The following is a 23,786-nucleotide window of genomic DNA, read 5'->3' as shown; positions in this document are numbered from 1 at the left end:
TAATATTGGCAGTCTCATAACTACCATCCATCACAACATTAACTCTTCCCCTCCCCAACCTTCTGCACGTGCTTTTGCATCAACTACCTTGTCTCCATACTAATAGTTATGGATAGTTGGTGTGGTGGGAAGCAGTAGGTTTGATTAAGGGGGTGATAGAAAGCTGGTGTTCCTAAAAAGGTTGTGGTGGATGGTTTCTGGTATACAGTAGTTGTGTTTGTGGTAAAGTGTGTGCCTCTGGGTGGAGGAGTAGAAAGCATGTACTACTAGTTACCTTAACTTTTAATGTCCTTATTTTGTGTGGTTTTGTATCTGATATGTTATGTGTGTAACAATCTGAAATGGATCACAACAATTTTTTGTGTGTATTAATTTCCTAGGGGTTTTTTAAATGCTTAAATGAGAGTAGGATTATTATGAGGCGGGGTGGACATGTGGGGAAATAGAAGTGTGCAGCTGCTAATGAAAAACAGTTTAATCTATTAGCAGCCACACAAAACTTCTTTGTTGTAGGATAAAGTCTGACAGAAAAGCGTAGCTCTTGTAGAAGGAAAAAAAGGTTTTGTCTGATAGAGAAGATTTTATGGGCTCATAGTGCAGAAAGCTTATCTGTTGGCAACCAATGGAACATTCTTTGTTACGATGAATAACAGCCAAAAATTAATATAAATCCAAATTTAAAAAACCCTAACCATTGCACTAGATCTATTCAACATTCACCTTTCTACTAATTTTTTTGCAGATAGTGGTTTTTGGTAAATATTGGCTAGATTTCAGCTACAGTCCAATTTCAAAGACTTCCTATTAAAAATTGAGGGGGAAAAAAAGTATTCAGAACATTCAAAGGGCATAAAACTTAATCCTGTGTGAAATTTCACATCAATAATCTGCTTACATTTAGAGAAAAGCAGAAAGTTATGTCCCATTTTAAGCCTGTTTAAAATTCCACCCAAGCTATATATATGTGGCCACTACCAGCTATCTCCATAATATTTTTTAAAGAGCCCCGAAAAGATCACTTGTGTCATATTAACTTAAGCAAGAAGTAAAAACTGTTGCTACTCTTTCTCTTGATGTTTCAGGCAGTCCTTGTTCACACATCTGAGACCACACGTCTTAGATACTTTACTGATTTGCTGCTGGAGAAAGGCAAACCAGTCATGCTTGTTGGAAATGCAGGAGTAGGAAAAACAGTATTTGTAGGGGATAGACTTGCTGCTTTCTCTGATGATTACACGGTGTCTAATGTTCCCTTCAACTACTACACTACGTCATCGGAGCTACAAAGTAAGTCTCTCATAAATATTACAATATAAGAAACCTGGATAATTCTTTTGGTGGCAGAGACCAGAATTCAACCAACAGTGCCTATATGATTATTAAGATACTGCATACCTACAAAGTGCCTGGCTGGTACAGTCTGTGTTTTGTCTAAACAAAATGTCTTTCATTAATTATGTATTACAGGATGAGTAATGGGATGTTTAAACTTTTATTTATATAATATGTGAAGTGATTTAGCTCATCTAGACTTTCAGGGAAAATTTTATGCACTCTCTGTTACTGCCAATGGCTCAGATTATCACTAGGGTCTTAAAAACCTCCAGTGAGTATATTTTCTAGGGCTGTCAAGTGATTAAAAAAATTAATCGTGCGATTAATCGCACCGTCAATAATAGAATACCATTTATTTAAATATTTTTGGGTGTTTTCTACATTTTCAAATATATTCATTTCAGTTACAACACAGAATATAAAATGTACAGTGCTCACTTTATATTTATTTTTATTACAAATATTTTCACCGTAAAAACCAAAATAAATAATATATTTCAATTCACCTAATACAAATACTGTAGTGCAATCTCTTTATCATGAAAGTTGAACTTACAAATGTAGAATTATGTACAAAAAATAACTGCATTCAAAAATAAAACAATGTAAAACTTTAGAACCTACAAGTCCACTCAGTCCTACTTCAGCCAATCACTCAGACAAACAAGTTTGGTTACAATTTTCAGGAGGTAGTGCTGCCCATGTCTTGTTTACAATGTCACCTGAAACTGAGAACAGACGTTCGCATGGCATTGTTGTAGCCAGTGTCGCAAGATATTTATGTGCTAGATGCGCTAAAGATTCATATGTCCCTTCATGCTTCAACCACCATTCCAGAAGACGTGCGTCCATGCTGCTGATGGGTTTTCCTCGATAACGAACCAAAGCAGAGCAGACCGACACATGTTCATTTTCATCATCTGAGTCAGATGCCACCAGCAGAAGGTTGATTTTCTTTTTTGGTGGTTCAGGTTCTGTAGTTTCTGCATTGGAGTGTTGCTCCTCTAAGACATCTGAAAGCATTCTCCACACCTCATCCCTCTCAGATTTTGGAAGGCACTTCAGATTCTCAAACCTTGGATTGAGTGCTCTCGCTTTCCTTGGAAATCTCACATTGGTACCTTCTTTGCGTTTCGTCAAAACTGCTTTGAAAGTGTTCTGAAAACAAACATGTGCTGGGTCATCATCCAAGGCTGCTATAACATGAAATATATGGCAGAATGTGAGTAAAACAGAACAGGAGACATACAATTCTCCCCCAAGAAGTACAGTCACAAATTTAATTAACGCATTATTTTTTTAACAAGCATCATCAACATGGAAGCATGTCCTCTGGAATGGTGGCTGAAGCATGAAGGGGCATATGAATGTTTACCATAACTGGCACATAAATACCTTGCAACACTGGCTACAAAAGTGCCATGCAAATGCCTGTTCTCACTTTCAGGTGACATTGTAAATAAGAAGCAGGCAGCAGCATCTCCTGTAAATGTGAACAAACTTGTTTGTCTTAGCGATTGGCTGAACAAGAAGTAGAATTGAGTGGACTTGTAGGCTCTAAAGTTTTACATTGTTTTGTTTTTGAGTGCAGTTATGTTACAAAACCAAAAATCTACATTTCTAAGTTGCACTTTCATGGTAAAGAGGTTGTACTACAGTACTCATATGAGGTAAATTGAAAATATTATTTCTTTTGTTTATCATTTTTACAGTGCAAATATTTGTAATAAAAATAATATAAAGTGAGCACTGTACACTTTGTGTTCTGTGTTGTAATAGAAATCAATATATTTGAAAATGTAGAAAACATTCAAAAATATTTAGTAAATTTCAATTGGTATTCTAACAGTGTGATTAATTGCAGTTAATTTTTTTGAGTTAATCACGTGAGTTAACTGCAATTAATTGGCAGCCCTAATATTTTCTCATTGATTTTACCCAGGTTTTCTCCGGGCTTCTGTTGAATACTTCTGTACTAAAGCCAGCTAAACTACTGAGTTATTTTTCAGTTAACCTTGTATCTTACTTTACTGTTCTCTGAAATATTCTTAAATGCAAGTGAACATCGAACCTTAGGATGGATGAATGTACTTTTCTCAAAGAGCAGGATGGAGAGATTTGATTTCTTCCCTCCCTACCCCCCATGCATACGGCCAGATCCTCAGCTGGTGTAAATTGTCATAGCTCCTCTAATGGAGGATCTGTCCCACAAAGTATCAGATATCTTTATTTCATTGTGATTGGTTTACCATTTGCAGCAGAAAACCATGAACAAGGTACTAAAGCACACAGGCATAACACTTTCCTTTGTAAATAGATTCAGATGAAAGGAACTCCTAGGCAACTGCTGCTGAAGGCTATGTATTCTTTGTACAGGAAACTTCTTCAGTAAACCGAAAACTTAGTCAAAGTGACAAGTGTTTACTTGTTGAGTTTCCAAACCAGTCATTAATACCACAGCAGTTAGTCTGCATCAATAGGTGTTGTCATTAAATTAAAACTCCTGTCCTGTATAAACTTAAAGGAATTTGGACCTGTAAAAGTTCATTATAAACTAGGCAAATGCCTTCAGATTTTAAATAACCATTTAAAAACAAGTATGAGTCTTGTTTTTAGGAATTTTAAAAAGGAATGTAAAATAAACAAGCACTTCCATGGCTTATCTAGAGCTCTTCAATCTCCAATGCTGTTCTAAAATCAAGTGCCCCTTACTGAAAATGCTCTACCAGTAACCCCTCACAATTAATTTAAGGGACAATCACGCAGCTAATCTCCGCTATTAGAGTATCACATGACAGGTATGGAAACAAGTTTACCTTCCTTTTCAACAGCATGTGATCCTTTTTGCAACCAGCTGTGAATTCAATTCTGTCATCTAGCCCAGAATGTGTGATTTCTGCCTCTTGTGTGATTTCTGGTCTTGTTTAGAGCTGCGTTCTTTCACATACAATACATTGCAGTGATTTATTTTAATTTATTATGTAGCTGTCTTGTATTATTATTGCAAACAATTATTTATGGTCCCAAACCATACAGTTGCTGGAAATTAATATTTTTCAAAGCTGCCTAGGGAATTGGAACATCTAGTTTCTACTCATTTTAATGGGACTTTGGCATCCAAATCCCTTAAGCAACATTGAAAAAATGTCAGCTGAAAGGCAAGATAAAGTAGGGAAGTATTCTAAAATTTTTCCCTTGCACACCTTTTCTTTCAAAAGGCAGGCTTTGGCCTTAGAGGTTTTGGAGCAGAAGGCCAGACGCATCACAATTACAGCAGACTTTTCCCAATCCCATGATTATATAGCTTTAAGGGTTCTGAGATTCCTCTGCATCTCTGACTTATCCTTCAATGAACCTCAGTTGTTATTTGTTTACATCTCTCCTCCACACTCAGCAGCCATCCTTCTAGCTGAACTTACTACATGGAATTCCCTTGGGACCCCGTTACCACATTACCTGAATTAGCTAGAAGAGTCATTGTTGACAGACATGAGGCACTCCTTCCCTGTGTCAAGAAACTAAGCGAGCTAACACCAGGATGCACCATCTCCTGATGGAAACCGTAGCAAGTGACTTATTTGTGAGGGGATTTTTTTCAGGCTGTTGGTATTTAAGAAACGAAATGAACTAATATAAGTCAGAATCACAGTAATATCAAGCACCCACACATAGGTACATTGCATTCATGTGTTCCTGTACAAATATAGTTTATTTCCACTTGTATGCAAGCAATCCTAAAAACCCGGTAGAATTTAAAAAAAAAAAAAAGTCCTATGCCAACCCTTACATTTTGCTCTCTGCTCTGTTCCTTCATTTGCACAGCCCAATGCAAATGAAGAAACACTACAACACATTAAATAAGGAATTAGCGTAGGTTATCCTATTCATTCTCATTTGCTCTCATTAACCCTACAATCCAGGTGAAAAAACAGTAACTCACAAAGATCAAGTATATGCTTTTTGGGTCACATTTTCAAACAAATGTGATGCACACACTTTTACCATAACTGTACATATAAATCAAGTAACTACTTGTGAAAATGGCTAATTCTTGTCATTTGCATGGGCAATGATCTGATTTGTACATATAATCAGCCTAATGTTCTTCATTAAAAAAGGTGCTTGCCTGACAGTTTTCTCAAGTGCTTTTGTATGAAACTTGTCATTCATGCTTATATGCATTGAAAAAGTTGATAATCATTGTTTATTTGCTATTCATCTTGGGAAACGTTAAAGTACAATAGTGATTGCATTGCTATATGTTCCAATTATTAATAAACATATTTCACATTTTCTATGAATACATTACAACGTTAATACGTTTTTAAAATTCAAAAGATGATTTTAATAGTCCAGATCCATTTATCATGTGAGGGTGTGAAGCCAGAACTGTTCAGGATATAGCTTTCCAAAGCACCTGGGGAACCATTCCTAATCAATACTGACACTATGGACTAGATTCACAAAGAAATTTAAGCCTGGTGAATATCACCGGGATTTGTCTAGAAAATCATTGGGATTCACAAAGTTTGAGTTTGGTGCCTGGCTCCCTATACAAAGAATGAGGAAAGATGGGCAACTCAAATGGGATTCACAAAAGCCAGCATGCTAGGTGTCTCTGTGCCTAAAATTGCCTAAGGGAAATGCCAAGCTGAGGGGTGTGTGCTAAGCCCCACCCCCTCTGACACAGGTGCCTAAGTCCAAACTGCCTCCCTCCACTTGGGATTCTCAGCTGCCAAGACTCTCTCTTGGCATTAGGCATCTATGCAGTTTTGACGAGAAGCCAAGGTGGGGAGGAAGGAGCTTACTCATAATGTTTACGCCCATGGCTGTGATGCTGTCCTGAAATCTACCACCTCTCAGGTGAGTGCGCTAGCCACTGGGCTGGGGGATATTCTGATGTTGGATTCCCTCCCACTCTCCTGTTGAAGTTGTTTCACTGTAGATAAAAAACATTTTAAAAAATCATTGGAGCATGAGGGATGGGATCTAACCGCCTGACTACAGAGTCATTCTTTTTCTCTCCCCTCACCCCCTCAAAATGGTGAAGCTGTTCCTATGTGGTTAAATAATGAAAGAATCATTGGCCCAGAGAGACGGCAAGCATGAGAAACGAGTTAGACACCTTCAAGATTTGTGAGCCGCTGGGAGGGTGCTTTGTGAATCCCAGTGAAGCCTGATTCTGTGATTTAGGCACCTAAAGTGGCAGTTAGGCACCTTAGTCCTTTTTGTGAATCTAGCCCTATCTCCTTAGGGAATGTTGCTCAAATCAGATGAATTACTGTAGATTTCTCAACTCATTTTGCTGTGCAAGTATATTTATTTAAAATGAGTTGCACAATCCAAGATTTAACTTTTCTATTTTAAAAGGTAATTCTATTACCTTTATTACAAAGCCGCTTATACTTACATCAGGTATATGAATGATTAGATTTTCCAGCTTGTACATAATTCTTTTTTTATCTCCCTCACCTATCAATTACATAGTCTGAATACCCACCAGAGAGGTTTAACCTGCTTGTATTCTTTTTTTACTACAAAAAGAAAAGGAGTACTAGTGGCACCTTAGAGACTAACCAATTTATTTGAGCATAAGCTTTCGTGAGCGACAGCTCACTTCATCGGATGCATTCAGTGGAAAAACACAGTGGCTTAGCAGCAGAAGGTTTGTGTTGGATATTTGATTGTAACAGGCTTCAGACTTAATTGTAAAAGGGGAAAATAATATTTTGTAGTTCTATGGTGCCTCAGCCAGATGATCACAATACACTTACATACATTAAGCTTCAGAAGTTAATGATGCTACTTCTCCAAAAGAAATATAAATGCTGTGAAGATGAAATAAAATTATCACACTCTGGCTTAGTTTGCTTGTTTATGTTCATGGCTTACAGACAGAGAAGTTAGATAAAAACATAAAATACCCTTTTAGTACATTTGCAGTGTAACACTACTTTTATTTTTAGAATCTAGAATTTTAACAAACACAACCAAAAACAGAGAGAAGAGAAGCAGGTGTTCCGTAAGACAGAAGCACAACTCATCCTACCTTGCTGGTTAGCTGGCTCTTTCCAGACTGACTCTGAATGTATGCTTTTCTACAGAGCCCTATAGCCTGCAAGCAGGACCAGGGAACACTTTTCTAATTTTTTAAGAGAACAGCCTGCAATTCTAACACGCCTTTCAAAAAGACCACAGCTAGTTGTTGGTTTGTTCGTTCTGTCAACTTCATGTACTTTCCTGTGGATGTCTTAGAAAATTTGGGTTTGTTTTATGCTGTAGTCCTACAAAGTGATGTACCTGCGCGGAGCCTCATTGACTTCAATAGATCTCCCCAAAAGGTGCAGGAATCTGCCCACATACAGCATTTCACATGACTGGGACCCAATGGCTAGCTTTTTAAAGGTAGTTAAGGTACCTAAAGAGGTAGGCTGGCACTTTTGACAATCTCATTAGGTGCCTAAGTGCCTAACTCCCTGTGAAATCAACTAACTGTTTTTGAAACATCACAGATTTTCAAAAATCTGGCCCTAAGTGATTTAATCTTTTCCTGGGTGAATTAATTATGCATTTTTGATTGTTAGTCTCTGCACTGTTTGAGTATCATAACTATTTGTCATATACTCCATAACATTTTAGAGATTCTTGAGAAAAGCCTAGAGAAAAAAGCTGGCCGTAACTATGGTCCTGTAGGAAACAAGAAGTTGATTTATTTTATTGATGATATGAACATGCCTGAAATGGATGTGTATGGAACAGTTCAACCTCACACACTGATTCGACAGCACATAGACTATGGACATTGGTAAGCAATTACTACTTGTTTTATGCTAAATCAAAATTTGATTGATATGGGCTAAAATTTTTAACCATTCTTCCCATGCCAAAGAAAGAATTAGCACAAGTTTTAGACTTCTAATTTAGTTTTACTTTATATTTTCCATAGAGCAGGAAAATTGTTTTATTATTGTGATGGTTATAGTGGCAGAGTTTGGAACAAAGGGATATTCATAATATCCTTTTGCCACAGCTGGCTATGGAGGAAGCTGCTTCTTAACTCCAGGAACATCAGTGAATGACTTTGCTTTAAAGCATGAGGGTTGATAACATTTTCAAGGGTTTATCCTTGCTTGTGTAACTGCAGATGATATTTTGGTTCATATAAACATCTATTTATTTTTTTTATAAAATCCTATTATACCCCTTGCCCTGATTATATCATGCAGGTGTGAGTTCCATTGGGTAACTATAAAAACTAACTGCCTAAACTAATTTCACTCTGTTCTTTAGCTTATTTGGTCGAATTCTTGTGAACTCTTCATTACTTTCTGCTTTTCTCCATTTTCTGCCGTATTCATTAAAACTGCTTTGATAAGTTCTAGGCTGAGCTCGAGAAATAGAGGGTGGGAACATCTAAAATGTGTTCAAGCCTTTAAAAATATAATAATTATATTGTGATAGAGCCACAGTCATGGTCCAGAACCCCATTGTGCAAGGTGCTGTACAAACACACAACAAATAGTCCCTCACCTGAACAGCTTAATGCAGGATATCAAGAGTGTCTAACTACAGAAGACCATTTCAAAAATGAAGATGAGGATAATCCAAAATTAAAGGGAAAACTAGTGTCTTCTTTCACTGTTCCTTCAGAAAACCTTTTTTCTGTCCCACTGGGCAGGCTTAGTTTTGCCCTTTACTTCTTTCGTGTAAGAGGGTACCTTAAGTTAGTTGTTCTTATTGCTGATTGACTTATCAGAGACACACAGAGAATGCTTTCCTATATTGTGACTGACCTGAGTGGGGAAGGAGCAAGTGAACTGATGAATGAACAAGCAAACATTCCGCTAAAAAGCAATTGCCAGGACACACACACAAGTATATATATTTTGGCAGTATTGAAAGGGTCAATTCCTTCTCCTTCACCGTGTGGTCACTTTTTTTTCATATATTTACATTTTAAATTATTTGTTCTTTCTCCCTACTAGGGAGTTAGGGACATATGTCCCTCTGGAACTATACAGCACAGGGAAGGTAGGTGACGGCCTGTGTGTGTCTTCTCTTTCCTTACGTGTTCTTTGTAAGGACCCTTATCAGAGCTGGGGCTGGGATGAAGCATTAGTATATGTGCTATTCCCAAGTCTTTTAAAGTGGATTCAGTTTAACTCAGTAAAGGACATAGTAGGAAATATAATGTACTCAGAAATGACATATATCTTCTGAATATCTTCAGATATTCAGGGGAAAAAACAGGCAGAGAGGAAAGTGAATATTTAAGTCTGAGATATCACTAATTCAGTGGAATCAATCAGCTCCATTTCAGAAAGCTAATACTTTTTAGAGCCACCTGCCCCGGGTTATAAATTTCCCTAGCTTTAAATACGTTTTTAGAAAATGTTCCTTGTTTCTGATTTAAATATTATGAACGTTTAAAGCTACTGAAGCTATCTTCTTTAAACTTGGCTTCATTTTTTTTTTAAAGTTTCAGTTCTATAGAACAAGCTGAGTTAGGAGAAAGTTGATTTAGTAATTTTAAAGTTTTGAACGTTTATTCCTGGTAAATTAATCCTAAACCAGAGTGTACTTATCTGAGTTCTAATCAGAGTATATGGAGAAGGTACATTTTTCAAATGCTTAGATAATTCAAAATGACTGCACTGAATTTGTTCAGACTTTAAAAACCCAACCCATGCCCCTTTTGGCATGAGACCAAGCATGGAAAACTTCAGCCCCAAAGAAATTTGACAGTGGTAATGAGGAGCTGAATAAGGAGGTTTAGAATAGAAGTTGATATTCGACATTAATTGTAGTGGGATGCTATATGCACCCACTCTAATAAGTGTACATCTGTCCGTCTCTATTTCTCTGTCTGTCTTATTTAGGGCTTGATTCTGCAAAATGGTCAGCACTGTGTCCTCAGTCCAGCAAAGGACTTAACTTCTTGTATGGGAGTAGTCACATTGACTTAAATGAGACTACTTGTGCTTAAGGTTAGACATATATGTAAACCCTGGCAAGATCAGGGCTTATATGAGAAAGAAGGACAATACAGGACTGTGTGATAAAAGAGGTAAAGGATTTATTGCAATGGCAGCATTACTCTTGAGTAGAGAAACTTATAAGTGTTTTGGTTTGTTTTATTACTTTTAAATTGGTGGCTGCTGGAAGGTGCCAGAGGTTTGGAATGTTAATTGTAATCCCAGTGATGATAGATTAATGAGCAGAGTGTATACAAAAAGTTTAAAGGAACTAGATAAATGTAATGTATCACACTATTATCACCACATATTGTATGTTTGAATATTGTGCTGTTTGTAATGCTGAATATAATAATAAAACTTATATCCAGTGAGATGCATAGAGATTTGCGCCCAAATTTTCAAAACAGACTCTAATTTTGGGTGCTTCAGTTTTTGGGTGCCTAACAATTTTTGGGTGCCTTCAGATATGTAGTGCCTGATTGTAAGAGGCATGGAGCAGCTGCATCTCTTATTGCCTTTTTTTAAAAAAATATGAGTGCTATTCACTTCTAAAAATGAGACCCTAAGTTTTCCAACTTAAGCTATCAAAAATGAAGTTACCCAATGTTAAATTGGGTTAAATTTGGAAAAAGTGGCCTAAATGACTTGCCCAGGTCACACAATGAGCCAACAGCAGAGCCAGGAATCGAATCCAGGTTCCCTGACTCCTTGTCTCATGCCCCGTCCATTGGGCCATACTGCAAAAACCAAGATGTGGTCTTCTAATCACACCTATTGCCTTTTGTTGCTTTCTGTCAAATATGCTTAATGCCTGTTTTCATAGTGCCCTGCACATGAAACAACTTCCTTCTTCCTACGTGCCAAGCATATTTTTGGCTTTCTGTCTATGATGAAACCTGCTAATTTTAGCTACTTTTACTCTACAAAGGGTCTTATGTCTACAGTGCAGGTGGGAGTGAGCCTCCCAGCTGTGCAGACAAACTTCTCATGGTAGTGGAGCTCGCTCTAGTGTGTGGCTAGAGTTGTGTGGCTGTTGCAGCACCAGCAGAGACTTGGGTGAGCCCCCATTCCCTGGGTCCGAGCTGTGGTGGCTAGCCTGAGTCTCCACTGGTGCTGCAATGTCCACACAAGCCCCATTACCATAAGTCTGTCTACCTGGGCCGGGAGGCTCTCTCTCTGCTGCAGTGTCGACATACCCATTGTGTTCCCACACTCATGCTACCTCCTTAATTGTACTGTACTATATCTGTCCATATTAGACTGGGTGCGGGGACCTGTCTGTATTGGAAAGAATCATGCTAGAGCGGATTGAAATATTTTAGATGGAACAATTTTCTGTCGGAAAATGCAGTTTTGTCAAAATCAGAATGTTTCACGAGACTAGGTTGATTTTGATGAAATTTTCAATGGGGAAATTTTGAAACCGTTCGAAATCAAAACAAAGTACTTTGTATGTAAGACACAGGAGGTAATTTCCTGCTCGACTTAGTGCTGGTGAAGCCCCAGTTGGAGTACAACGTCCAATTCTTGGCACCACAATTTAGGAAAAATGTGGACAAATTGGAAAGAGTCCGGAAGAGAGCAACAAAAAAACTAAAGGCATAGAAAACCTATGAGGAAAGATTAAAAAACTGGGCGTGTTTGGTCCTGAGAAAAGAAGACTGAGGAGGGACTTGATAAGTCTGCAAATATGTTAAGGACGGTTACAAAGTGGATGGTGATCAATTGTTCTCCAGTCTACTGAAGATAGAAGTAATGGGCTTATCTGCAGCAAGGAAGATATTAGGAGAAACTATCCAAGTATAAGGCTAGTTAAGTTCTGGAATAGACTTTGAAGGGAGGTTGTGGAGTCCCCATCATTGGAAGCTTTTAAAAACAAGTTGGACAAACACCTGCCATGTTTGTTCTAGGTTTACTTGGCCCTGTCAGAGTGCAAGGGCTTGATGACATCTCGAGGTCCCTTACATGCCATCTATTTCTATAATTCTATGACGTTCTTATTTTGTTTCTACTATATATAGATAAAGATTGTTTCAACATTATCTAAATGAAACATTTTGTTAAAGTCATTTTGTTTTCAAATTAATTTTTTTCGGAATTTCTCTTTTCATCCTGAGTCAGGACGAAAACAAATTTTGAAATGTTAGAATTTCCATCTTCCAACTAGCACTAAGCCATATGCTACCTATGATGCTATGACAGTAATTATCAATCATTTTAAACTAAAGTTTTTATATTTTCCATCTTCTAGGTATGATAGGCAGAAGTTAACGGTAAAAGAAATACATAATTGCCAATATGTTGCTTGTATGAATCCAACTGCTGGCAGTTTCACTATCAACCCTCGACTCCAGGTACGGTTTCAAGTGCTATATCTTAGTAACCCTATATTTATTATTTAATATGTTAGATATAACATTTAGAATTTTAGCTTTTCATTGCAACAGACATAAACACTAATTTGAATATGGTCAGTCTCTCTTCTCGCCTTGAACTTCCAGTGATACCAATAGTAGCTCTGTGCTCCCAACCAGCAGATTTTATCAAAGTGTATAGATTGCTGGTCCATATGGGTATTCCCTGTGTGTGCGCATATGCTCTGTGTGTCTGAAACTCTTCAACAGCAGTATCTGCTGGTCTTTGCTTTCACCTTTGCCTCATGCTCCAAAGCAAGGCCATAAGAAGCAGTCCAGACTGACCACCTCTCTCTCGTTCCTTTTTATTGCTCTCTGTCTGGGAGGGAAGCTTTCTGTGTCTGTAGCCTTCTAATGTTCCTTACTGACATCGACTCTATAAATAAATTTTAAATAGTTGCTGTCAAGGTTCCTTCCCCACTCTGAACTCTAGGGTACAGATGTGGGGACCTGCGTGAAAACCTCCTAAGCTTACTTTTACTAGCTTAAGTTAAAACTTCCCCAAGGTACAAACTATTTTACCCTTTGCTCTTGGACTTCCACTGCCACCACCAAACTTTATCTGGGTTCCTGAGAAAACGTTGTTCGGAAACGTCTTTCCCCGCAAAATCTTCCCAACCCTTGCACCCCACTTCCTGGGGAAGGTTTGGTAAAAATCCTCACCAATTTGCATAGGTGACAACAGACCCAAACCCTTGGATCTTAAGAACAATGAAAAAGCATTCAGCTTTCTTACAAGAAGACTTTTAATAGAAGTAAAAAAGAATCACTTCTGTAAAATCAGGATGGTAAATACCTTACAGGGTAATTAGATTCAAAACATAGAGAATCCCTCTAGGCAAAACCTTAAGTTACAAAAAAGACGCACAGACAGGAATATTCATTCTATTCAGCACAGCTATTTTCTCAGCCATTTAAAGAAATCATAATCTAACACATACCTAGCTAGATTACTTACTGAGTTCTAAGACTCCATTCCTGTTCTGTCCCCGGCAAAAGCATCACACAGACCCTTTGTTTTTTTCCCTCCTCCCAGCTTTTGAAAGTATCTTGTCTCCTCATTGGTCATTTTGGTCAGGTGCCAGCGAGGTTACCTTTAGCTTCTTAACCCTTTACAGGTGAAAGGATTTTTCCTCTGGCCAGGAGGGATTTTAAAGGTGATTACCCTTCCCTTTATGACAGTTGCTATTAGTTTAGTCAGATAATTTGGGGATCAGGTTTACTGTTCCCTTTGTTCCCCCGTGTATCAGAGCACTTTGTATGCCCAGGACACCAGGCCTCAAACCCTGCCTGGCCTGCCCTCAGAACTTCCTGATGAGTGACCAGCGCAAGAGCTGCCTGAACTGCATCTGAGGGCTTGTCTTCACTACCAGGGTAAGTTATGCCACTCCAGCTATGTGAATAACGTTGCTGGCGTCGAGGTAACTTAGGTCGACTTATCCCGGTGTCTTCACTGCCCTGCATCGATGGGAGATGCTCTCCGGTTAACTTCCCTTACTCTTCTCAGAGAGGTGGAGTCCTGGGGTCGACCAGAGAGCGCTCTGCCATTGATTTATTGGGTCTTCACTAAATCTGATTTGCAGCAGTGTCTATCTCCCTGTAGTGAAGACCAGCCCTGAATCACACATTCCTTCGAAGTGTGATATCTCCCTCTCCTTTCCCTATCATGGGAGTTCAGATTTAATGGACCTCTCCATGAGACCCATTTTGGATCTGCTCCCACCCCCATCTCATCAATATGAACCTCTAGATCAGAGGTGGGCAAACTACAGGCCACATCGGGCCCACGGTACCCTCCTGTCCGACCCCTGAGCTCCTGGCCCAGGAGGCTAGTTCCAGCCCCTCCCCGGCTGTTCCCCCTCCCCCCGCAGCCTCCGCTCACTGCACTGCCGGTGCAACGCTCTAGGCCGCAGGGCTGCAAGCTCTTGCCGGGCAGCGCAGCTGCAGAGCCCAGCCTGACCCGCTGCTCTGTGCTGCGCAGTGGGGTGGCTGGCTCCAGCCGGGCGGCATGGCTGCCTGTCCTGGTGCTCTGGGCGGCTTGGCTTTAGTGCTGCCAGTGCTCCAGGCGGTGCGGTAAGAGGACAGGGAGTGGTTGGATAGAGGGCAGGGGAGTTCGGGGTGGTGGTCAGGGGGCAGGGGTGTGGATAGGGGGCGGGACGGTCAGAGGGCGGGGAACAGGGGGTTTGAATGGGGGCAGGGGTCCCGGGGGGGCAGTCGGGAATGAGAGGAGGGGTTGGATGGGGCGGTGGGGGACAGTCAGGGGCAGGAGGTCCAGGGGCAGTCAGGGGACAGGGAGGGGTGGATGGGGTGGGGGTCTCGGGGGGGGGCTGTCGGGACAGGGAACAGGGGGTTTGGATGGGGCAGGAGTCCCGGGGGCGCCATCAGGGGTAAGAAGCAGGGGGGGTCGGATAGGGGGCAGGGCTGGGCCATGCCTGGCTGTTTGGGGAGGCACAGCCTCCTCTAACCAGCCCTCCATACAATTTCAGAAACCCAATGTGGCCCTCAAGCCAAAAAGTGTTCCTGCCCCTGCTCTAGCTAGTGCCCCTCCAGCACCGACACTTCCCAGCTTGGAATCTTCCAGTAAACCTAAGGACTCCTCTGAACAGAGATATGAGGGAGAGTAAGGAGGAATAGTCATAAAAAGAGAGGTTTCAGAGTAGCAGCCGTGTTAGTCTGTATTCGCAAAAAGAAAAGGAGGACTTGTGGCACCTTAGAGACTAACCCATTTATTTGAGCATAAGCTTTCGTGAGCTACAGCTCACTTCTGTAGCTCACGAAAGCTCATGCTCAAATAAATGGGTTAGTCTCTAAGGTGCCACAAGTACTCCTTTTCTTTTTTCATAAAAAGAGAGAAATCATGCACAAGTCCTCTAAGAAGAGGATTACCTCTCCTCTACCTCTCCCCAGCACCAAGTGAGATTTCATATCCTGATTTCCATAGAGATCGCCTACAAGGGTTGGGCTCTTGCCGGGCTCTTAGTCTGCATCGGTGCACGTTGCACTGGTAGCACTGGATCCACTGACAGCATTGTCTTCATCTCCAGTTGCGGTGGTGGCACCAGCCTCTCCTTCACCCCTGGAGGATTATAGACAATACCAGGACCTCTGGAGGAGGATCATGGACACCCTTGAGATCCCACTGGAAGAGATTCAGCATCTCACCCTTAAACTTCTGAACATTCTCCACTCTGCAGCTCCTTCCAAGGTGGTGTTCCCGATCAATGAGGCCACAATGGATCCTGCTAAAGCTATTTAGCACACACCAGCCACCTGTGCTGTGACCCCCAAAACTGTAGAGAAGTACTTGTGCCCTCCAAGGGAGTGGAATTTTTGTTGTTCCACCCTAACCTGAACTCTGTCATGGTCCAGGCATTTGCAGAACAGGCTGCACCAGCCCAGGTCCACTCTCTTGGACAAGGCTGTCAGAAGACAAGATCTCTTCAGTGGAAAGAACATCTCATCAGCCAGCCTACTCTTCCATATTGCAAACTACCAGGCACCGATGTCATATATTACAACAAACAGAGTTCACCAGTAAAATACTGCAACAATGCAGGCCCCAATTCCAGGCCATCCTGGGTGAAGATAAACTGGTTGCAAGATCATCCATCCAAGCATCGCTTGATGCGGCAGCATTGCAGCCTCTATAGCTAGGAGGAGGGCCTCTGTTTCTAGTCCCTGGGGACAGAAGGCCCAGGGGACAGTTGAAGATGTCCCTTTTCAGGGTAACAACCTATTTAGTGAAAATACTGATGAGTAACTTCATTCTTTTAAGGACTCTTGTGCCACCATCGTGTGCTGCCATCTCATAGTACCTACTGGCCCTTCAGCCCTTCTATCCTCAGAGGGCCTTTGAGTCCATAAGGAAATACTACAGGATACAGCACACCAAACACACTGCCCCACGAGCATCCTCTTTTCAGACCCAGCTGCCTACCAAGAAGACATTTTGATGAGATGCTTCAGAGCCATCAACCAGTCCATGCACAACCAGTCCTTTCAACCTCCTTCGGTGGCTCCCTGGCCCATTTTCTTCTGATGTAGCACTGCATCACATTGGAAAAATGAGTCTTAAATATCATGCCAGCTGGCTACACAATCAGATTCCTATTTACCGCTTCTCCAAAACCCCTCTTCAAGGACCACTCTCATTAGAGGATACTCAAACAGGAGGTGGCTGCCCTAATCCAGCTAGGGGTATAAAGCCTATACCCTCCCAACATGGGGGAAGTGCTTTTACTCCAAATACTTCCTAATCCCCAAAAAGAATGAGGGCCAGAGACCCATCCTGAACCTCAGACAGCTGAATGTCTGTCCTGGCTGCTATAATGAAGGTGGCTGGTTTGAGGCCCTCTGTTTAAAGGATGTGTATTTTCATGTAGACACTATCCAGCACACAGGAGATTGCTGTGCTTTACAGTGGGCCCAGAGTGCTCTCCTTCAGCCTCTCAGCTACATAGGCATGACAAGGGGCCCCCGTGGGGGAAGACCATCAGGGTGTTGTTTTAAAGAACAGCATTGTTTCCTCAAAGTTCTTATCACTTTCCAGCACAGACTCTTTGTCCTGTACCGACCTGAAATAATTAGCACTTTGGCCTTGCATTTGTTACAGAGTGAAATTCAACAGCATGGAACTGATGTTCATACCTTTTTACAATACCTATATACTCTTTTGTCTGTCTTTATTTCTACTACTACATAATTATTATTCTATCATACTCATATAACTTTGAGGGCGACCCAACATGTAGGGGATCCCTTTGTTCCCGCTCCACCTACAAAGACTCTCATGGCAGATGTCTCCCTGCTGGCAAGGGGAGTGCACCGGGGTGACCGCACAGCTCAGGGCTCCTGGACTCCATGAGAGTCCACGCTGCACAACCACCTTCTTGAGCTTCAGGTAATACCTGAACTGTGCAAGAGATCCCTACCCTTCATCAGGTCCTCTGATGTCTGGGTCAGGTCAGACAATATGACCTCTCTTTGTTATATAAACAAATAATGGGGAGCAAGATCCTCCTCACTCTGCAGAGATGCAATCAAGCCCTGAAACTGGGGTATCCACCCTCTCTGCAGTCTGCCTACCAAGAGTAGAGAACTCCGTAACAGGCAGTCTCTGCAGACAGTCCCTTCAAGAACCATATGTGGGAACTCCACTCTTTGGTGATCCAGCAGATTTTCAGCGGTGGGGATTTCCATCCTGGGATCTCTTTGCAACCCAGAGCAACTGGAAATACTGAGATTACTGCTTTTCAGATGCCTAGAGGTCCAGTTCCAATAGAGATGCCTTCTAGTAGAGTGGTCGAACTTCCTGATATACTCATTGACGTATGCCTTGCTTTCCATCCCCCTGCTTCCTTGCATCCTCTGAAAGCACAAGCAGAACAAGGCAGCAGTAATCCTGATATCCCTAGTGGCCAAGGTAGTTCTGAGTTCACTACGATCCTGCAGTTGGCAATCTCTCTTCCGAAAGACTCTTGAAATGGGTTTCCAACTGCATCCTTGTCGGCTATGAACGGCTATGAAACCCCTCCTCAGTATGTCAGGGCTCATTCGCTCAGAGATCCAGCTGCCCCTGTGGCTTCCATACAAGGAATTCAATTCTTGGAGATCTGTCAAGCAGCAACATGGGATTCCGTTCATATGATGGCTAGACATTATGCCCTGGTTCAAGCTTGGTTTAAGATGCTTCCTTGGGTTCAGTGATCCTGTGAACAGTGGTGCAGAGCACCTCCTCTCCTCCTCCTCAATAGGCATTGCTTGGGAGACACCCACAGTGAATACTTATAGGGACCAGCTCTTGAAAAAGAAAGGAAAGTTACTTACTTTAAACTAACGGGAGTTCTTTGAGATGTGTGGTCCCCATGGATATTCACAACCTGCCCTCCTTCCCCTTTGCTTTGGATCCTTATACTAGGGTTATGTATGGTAGAGTAGGAACTGGAAAGGCAGTTGATCTGCACCGGCCTACCCCATTTGCTCTTGGTTTGGAGCACGAGGAACAGGGAGCACAGGCAAGGACTAAAAGACACTGCTGTTGAAGAGTTTCTGGTTTCAGGCTCTCAGAGGGTGTGCACACTTGCCATGAATACTCATAGATACCACGTGTCACAAAGAGCTCCAGCTCCTATAAGGTAAATTTACAAACTCCTGGGCCATGTTCTCTGGTCTGCTGCTCGTGTAGCACAAAGGGAGTGTAAAGTAGCCAGAACCCCCATGGGTTAGGGAGGGTTATAACAGCCCCAATCTACTGCAGTCCCTGGCACAGGGGGTGGGAATGGGCCGTGACTGGAGTACACAGCTCTCCCTGGCTGGCAGATGGCCAGTCCTAGTTAGACCGCCGTTGGGGACTGCTGTACAAGAGCATCATGGCTGGGGCCAACTTACAGGTAGTCTCAGAAGCAGAGTACCACGACCAGCTCCCTTGTCGTCCCTCTGAGGGTGGGTGTACGCTACATCGGGGAGTGAGCCGCCCAGCCTGCCTAGGTAGACTTGAGCTAGCAGAGTAAAAGTAGCAGTGAGGATGTTGCGGCTGAGGCCGCAGCTTAGGCTCTCAAGCCCAACCAACCCCTAGGCTTGAGAGCCTGAGCTGCAGCCCAAGTCGCGACGTCCATACTGCTATTTTTAGTGCGCTAGCTCGTTCCTTGCTAAAGCGAGTCTGTCTACCGAGACTGGGAGGCTTGTTCCCAGCTGCAGTGTAGACATACCCTGAATGGCACACAGCAGTCAGCCTCTTTGCCTCAGTCTGTTGGAATTATCAGGTGGTCATTGACTTGACTTCACTTCTGCCTTCTCTCAGAATAATAAAAATCTTATTTTGTTTCTTATTTTCAGAGACATTTCACAGTGTTTGCTCTGAACTTCCCATCTGCTGATGCCCTGAACACCATCTATAGCAAGATCCTTGGTTTCCACTTCCAGAGGCATGTTTTTAATCCATCAGTGTTAAAGAATGCTCCAGCCATGATTCAAGGAGCAATATGGCTTCATCAAACTATGGTTCAGAACTTTCTACCAACCGCGGTTAAATTCCACTACATCTTTAACCTAAGAGACCTCTCAAACATCTTCCAGGTCTGTGTCATAGACTGACTTTCACTCTAAGCATAACGCATTATTATTATTATTATTATTATTTGTTTGTTTGTTTGTTTGTTTATTATACAGTGCCTAGGATCAACCAAGAGTAAGGCCCCGTTGTGCTAGCCACTGTCCCAATAGTAACAGATAGTCCCTGCCTTGAAGAGTTTACAGTCTAAATAGACAAAACAGACAGCAGGACAAAGGGATGTAATGCTCAGAGTGATGGTTTGCAAACATCATGTTAAGTCTATGATTTTGGGGGTGGTGGTGAGGTTTTGCTGGGAGGGAAATGTCTAAACGAAAAGACAAAGGGAGAGGGGACATAAAGGTTAGAAGGTGGGGAAGCAAAGAAGGGTGGAGGACTGAGGCTGAGGTAAAGAGATTGGCTGTTTTCTCCATTCCTTAGCCTCAAACAGTGCATGGGAGTCCAGAGCAAAAACTGGATTCTGTGTTAGCTCCTGCTAGCTTGAGAGTTTTTTGTGGGATGGGTTGCAGGAGGGAAGTGATGCTCCTCCCTGGAATATTCTGTTAACCAACCCATGTTTAGGGGGGAAGGGTTTCCCTCTTAGGGGGGAGGGGTTTCTGCATGGGTCTGGTCCCTCAGAAAGGAGAGGGTACCAGTCCCCACAATACACGCACTTTTGTAAGGATGCTAATTCCGAGTGTTTTGTGCATATGTCATCAAAATCTTTCTCAAATAGAAAGTAGTTAGTTTTTTTGTATTGAATACATTTTCCCATTAATATGTGCTTTCTAGTCTGACGTAATATATGGGCTTTCATCCTTGTACAAATACAGAAGGAGAATTTTAGGACCTAGCATTTTGAGACTGTAGCACTAATTGTAACTTCCAAAACCACAGGCTATGATTTACCTATTGGAATGAGAATTAACATTTAAGGTAACAAGGAAAACCTTAAGTCTTGGTATACTGGTGTAAATAATTCTCTTTAGTGAATCAGAAAACTTGCAAACTCCTGTAATAATTCACATAGACCATTTCATGAGAGAATAATTCTCATGTGAGGTGCTCAAGACTGGAATTCTGAAAAATTAAATAGAAGGCAGGAAAGAGGTGAGTAGTGATGGAAATATTAAGGGGACCGTCACTAACCCACACTTCTGTAAACTTCAAATGCACACTGAAAATGGATTTTTGTATTTGCAGTTCACTGAAATACTAAGGGGATGCCTACACCACAAGCACTACAGTGGCACAGCCGTGATGCTGCAGCTATGTCGTTGTAGTACAGACACCTGCCACCATCGCTGTAGTAAATCCACCCCCATTAAAGGCGGCAGCTAGGTCAATGGACAAATTCTTCCATTTAACCTAGTGGTGCCTACACTAGGGCTGAGGTCAGTTTAACTTTCTCTCTCAGGAGCATCATTCTTTTTCTCATCCTGAGCATCCCTAGGTCGGCCTTAGTTTTTGGTGTAGGCCGGGCTTCCAGCTCGCAGACTAGTGAGATTCTGTTGCTGTGCTGAGGCAGGTCCAACACTTGTGATATGTTCCAATGATGGACTGTACCAGGCCTTTGTTGGCCGCCTGCTGGAAGCCCCCTGGTCTTACAACACCCCACCCCAGGAAGGAGCTGCCAATCAGGACCCAGCAGGCTCAGATAAAAGGAGCTGCATGGTCTGAGCAGGTCAGTTCCTGGCTGGGGCCAGAGGAGCAGGGAAAGGTGCTCTGTGCTGGTCACAGGCACTCGAGGGAGAACCAGAAGATCTGTTCTGGTGGTACTTGCATTGAGCAAGGAGGAAGAGAATTTGAGAACTTCAGCCCTGAGGTGTGGGTGAAGGGAGAGAGGGGCTACATGGGAAAAGGCCTGGCGAACAGCAGCAGTGAAGTGAAGGAAGCAGTACATGGTTGCTGTACGCAGGATCCCTGGGCCGGGACCCAGAGTAGAAGATGGGCCTGGGTCACCTCCTCCCGCCCACCCCGCCAGTCGCTGGCAAAGTGGCCTAAGCCCCAAGAAGAGGGCAAGGCTCCTTTAAAAGCCCAACCAAAGGACTGGATAAAAAGGGCCTAGAGATGGGGCTGAAGACCCTGGTGAGGGCTGACAGCATGTTGAACTCTTTGCTACCCCGGAAGGGGTTCATCCTGACTATGTGATTTGGCCAGAGGACTGAGCCACTGAAGGCCTACCAAGCTAGGTCAACAACTTACAGAGCGTGACAGGGGCAGGAAAGTCCTGCAATACCACACCCAGTTGCTAGGAGGCCCTCCTGAGGTGAGTGCCCCATCACAACTCCACACAGACTTAAAAGGGAGTGCTGTGTCATCTTGGGTTTGTCTTGACTATGATAAAAAGGTGTTATTTTTAGAATAAAGAAAAGGAGTACTTGTGGCACCTTAGAGACTAACCAATTTATTTGAGCATGAGCTTTCGTGAGCTACAGCTCACTTCATCAGATGTATACCGTGGAAACTGCCACAGGTATACATCTGATGAAGTGAGCTGTAGCTCACGAAAGCTCATGCTCAAATAAATTGGTTAGTCTCTAAGGTGCCACAAGTACTCCTTTTCTTTTTGCGAATACAGACTAACACGGCTGTTCCTCTGAAACCTGTCATTTTTAGAATAGTTAGCTAGCACTCTAAAATAGTGTATACGAGGCAAGTCATACTTTAGTGCATGCTAACTAGTTGAGTTGAAGCCTTCGGCTTGGATTAATTAATTTATGGCTTCAACTCAACCAACTAACACATTCTAAATAGTCTTTCTTCCTGGCCAAGACAACCCCTTTCAGATTTTCCTCAATAATGCCTTGAAACAGGGCTATTTATAACCGGCTCCTAGTTGTCCTCTCCATCCTGCCATGCACCAAGTGTTCACACCTCACTGATCCACACTTGATGGCCTTCTCTTCAGTGCAGACTAGTGAGGTTCTACTGAATGTTTGTTTCATGATGGATTCAATTTTTTCACAGAGTTGATAAACCGTAACACTTGCTAATCTGCAAAGGGACTTGAATGCAGATTCAAGAATTTACAGTCCAAAAGACAAATTATATATATCAATTAGTACAATCAAGTTCTGAGAAAAAGAAAATGTAATGAGCATGGTAGGGCAGTTTAGGGAAATTAGGTGACTCATATTTTAGGAACTAAAGGAGCAGAAGGTGACTGGAATTCTAGAGTTCGGCTACTTTTGCTGCTGAGTGACAGAATTTTTTAAAATGTGGCTGTATTGTATTGTTTTTAGGGAATTTTATTTGCTACACCTGAGTGTTTAAGGCAACCAACCGATCTTGTTCGTCTTTGGCTTCATGAGTCTTCACGTGTTTATGGAGATAAACTGGTAGAACCAAAAGACTGTCATTTCTTTCATAAAAAGCTGATAGACACTGCACACAAGTATTTTGAGGTAAGGCCATAGACTGGAAATATCTTATTCTGCAATGTTGATTAAATTAAAGTTGCTCAGGATATGTCAAGTTTACTGCAACTATAAATCACCACAAAAGTACCATACTGTAGCACAAGAAATTGCAGCCAGTGAATGTGCTGATTCAACATACTCCCTTTAACGTCATCTGCTAGCAGGGTTTCTGTCGAAGAAAAGTAAGCACCTGATTGATGTGGTAGTGGGTACTAGCTTTCTAATGCCCATAATAAGTAAGACTTTTTCAGTCTGATATCATTAATTCTGGTCTCTGCAAAGATGGTAATAATTTTCTTCTTGACTATAGTTGTCCACTCAAGTGTGATTAGCTGTGAGGATTTTCACTGTTAGCAACTTTAAGCAAACACTTGAGGCTGTCCTTAAAATGGAGGCAATGACCTTCTCACTGACATGAATCTTCATGTAGTTGAGTGTATTTGAGGTAACAAGATGGTGTTTATTTGATCTGTTTTTTTATCATAACTGTGATAAAAATATATTTATTTAATACCTTTTGTAGCTTTTTCCTTGTGAGACTAATTTTTTATTTTGCATTAGAGTTTTCCTCCAATAGTTTGACTGATTA

The 23,786-nt window shown here is 41.9% G+C and overlaps 1 protein-coding gene across 2 annotated transcripts in view; it reads left to right on the top strand.

Annotated features, from left to right (window-relative positions):
* Positions 1-23,786, top strand: part of DNAH11 (dynein axonemal heavy chain 11) — a 285,994-nt gene that overhangs the window by 132,374 nt on the left and 129,834 nt on the right. Inside the window, exons 46-50 of one of the 2 annotated variants that reach the window (XM_048838362.2) lie at positions 1,083-1,287; positions 7,975-8,140; positions 12,565-12,667; positions 19,562-19,801; positions 23,021-23,182. In XM_048838362.2, the coding sequence (XP_048694319.2) occupies positions 1,083-1,287; positions 7,975-8,140; positions 12,565-12,667; positions 19,562-19,801; positions 23,021-23,182 (876 nt within the window). Of the gene's footprint in view, positions 1-1,082; positions 1,288-7,974; positions 8,141-12,564; positions 12,668-19,561; positions 19,802-20,988; positions 21,170-23,020; positions 23,183-23,786 lie in introns of those variants that run through there. The other variant, XM_075125798.1, reaches the window with a different exon arrangement.

Source organism: Caretta caretta, chromosome 2, assembly GCF_965140235.1.
Source record: "Caretta caretta isolate rCarCar2 chromosome 2, rCarCar1.hap1, whole genome shotgun sequence".
Classification (NCBI taxonomy): domain Eukaryota; kingdom Metazoa; phylum Chordata; order Testudines; family Cheloniidae; genus Caretta; species Caretta caretta.
Note: the sequence above shows the minus strand (reverse complement) of the source record. Positions and strands in the feature narration are given on the sequence as shown.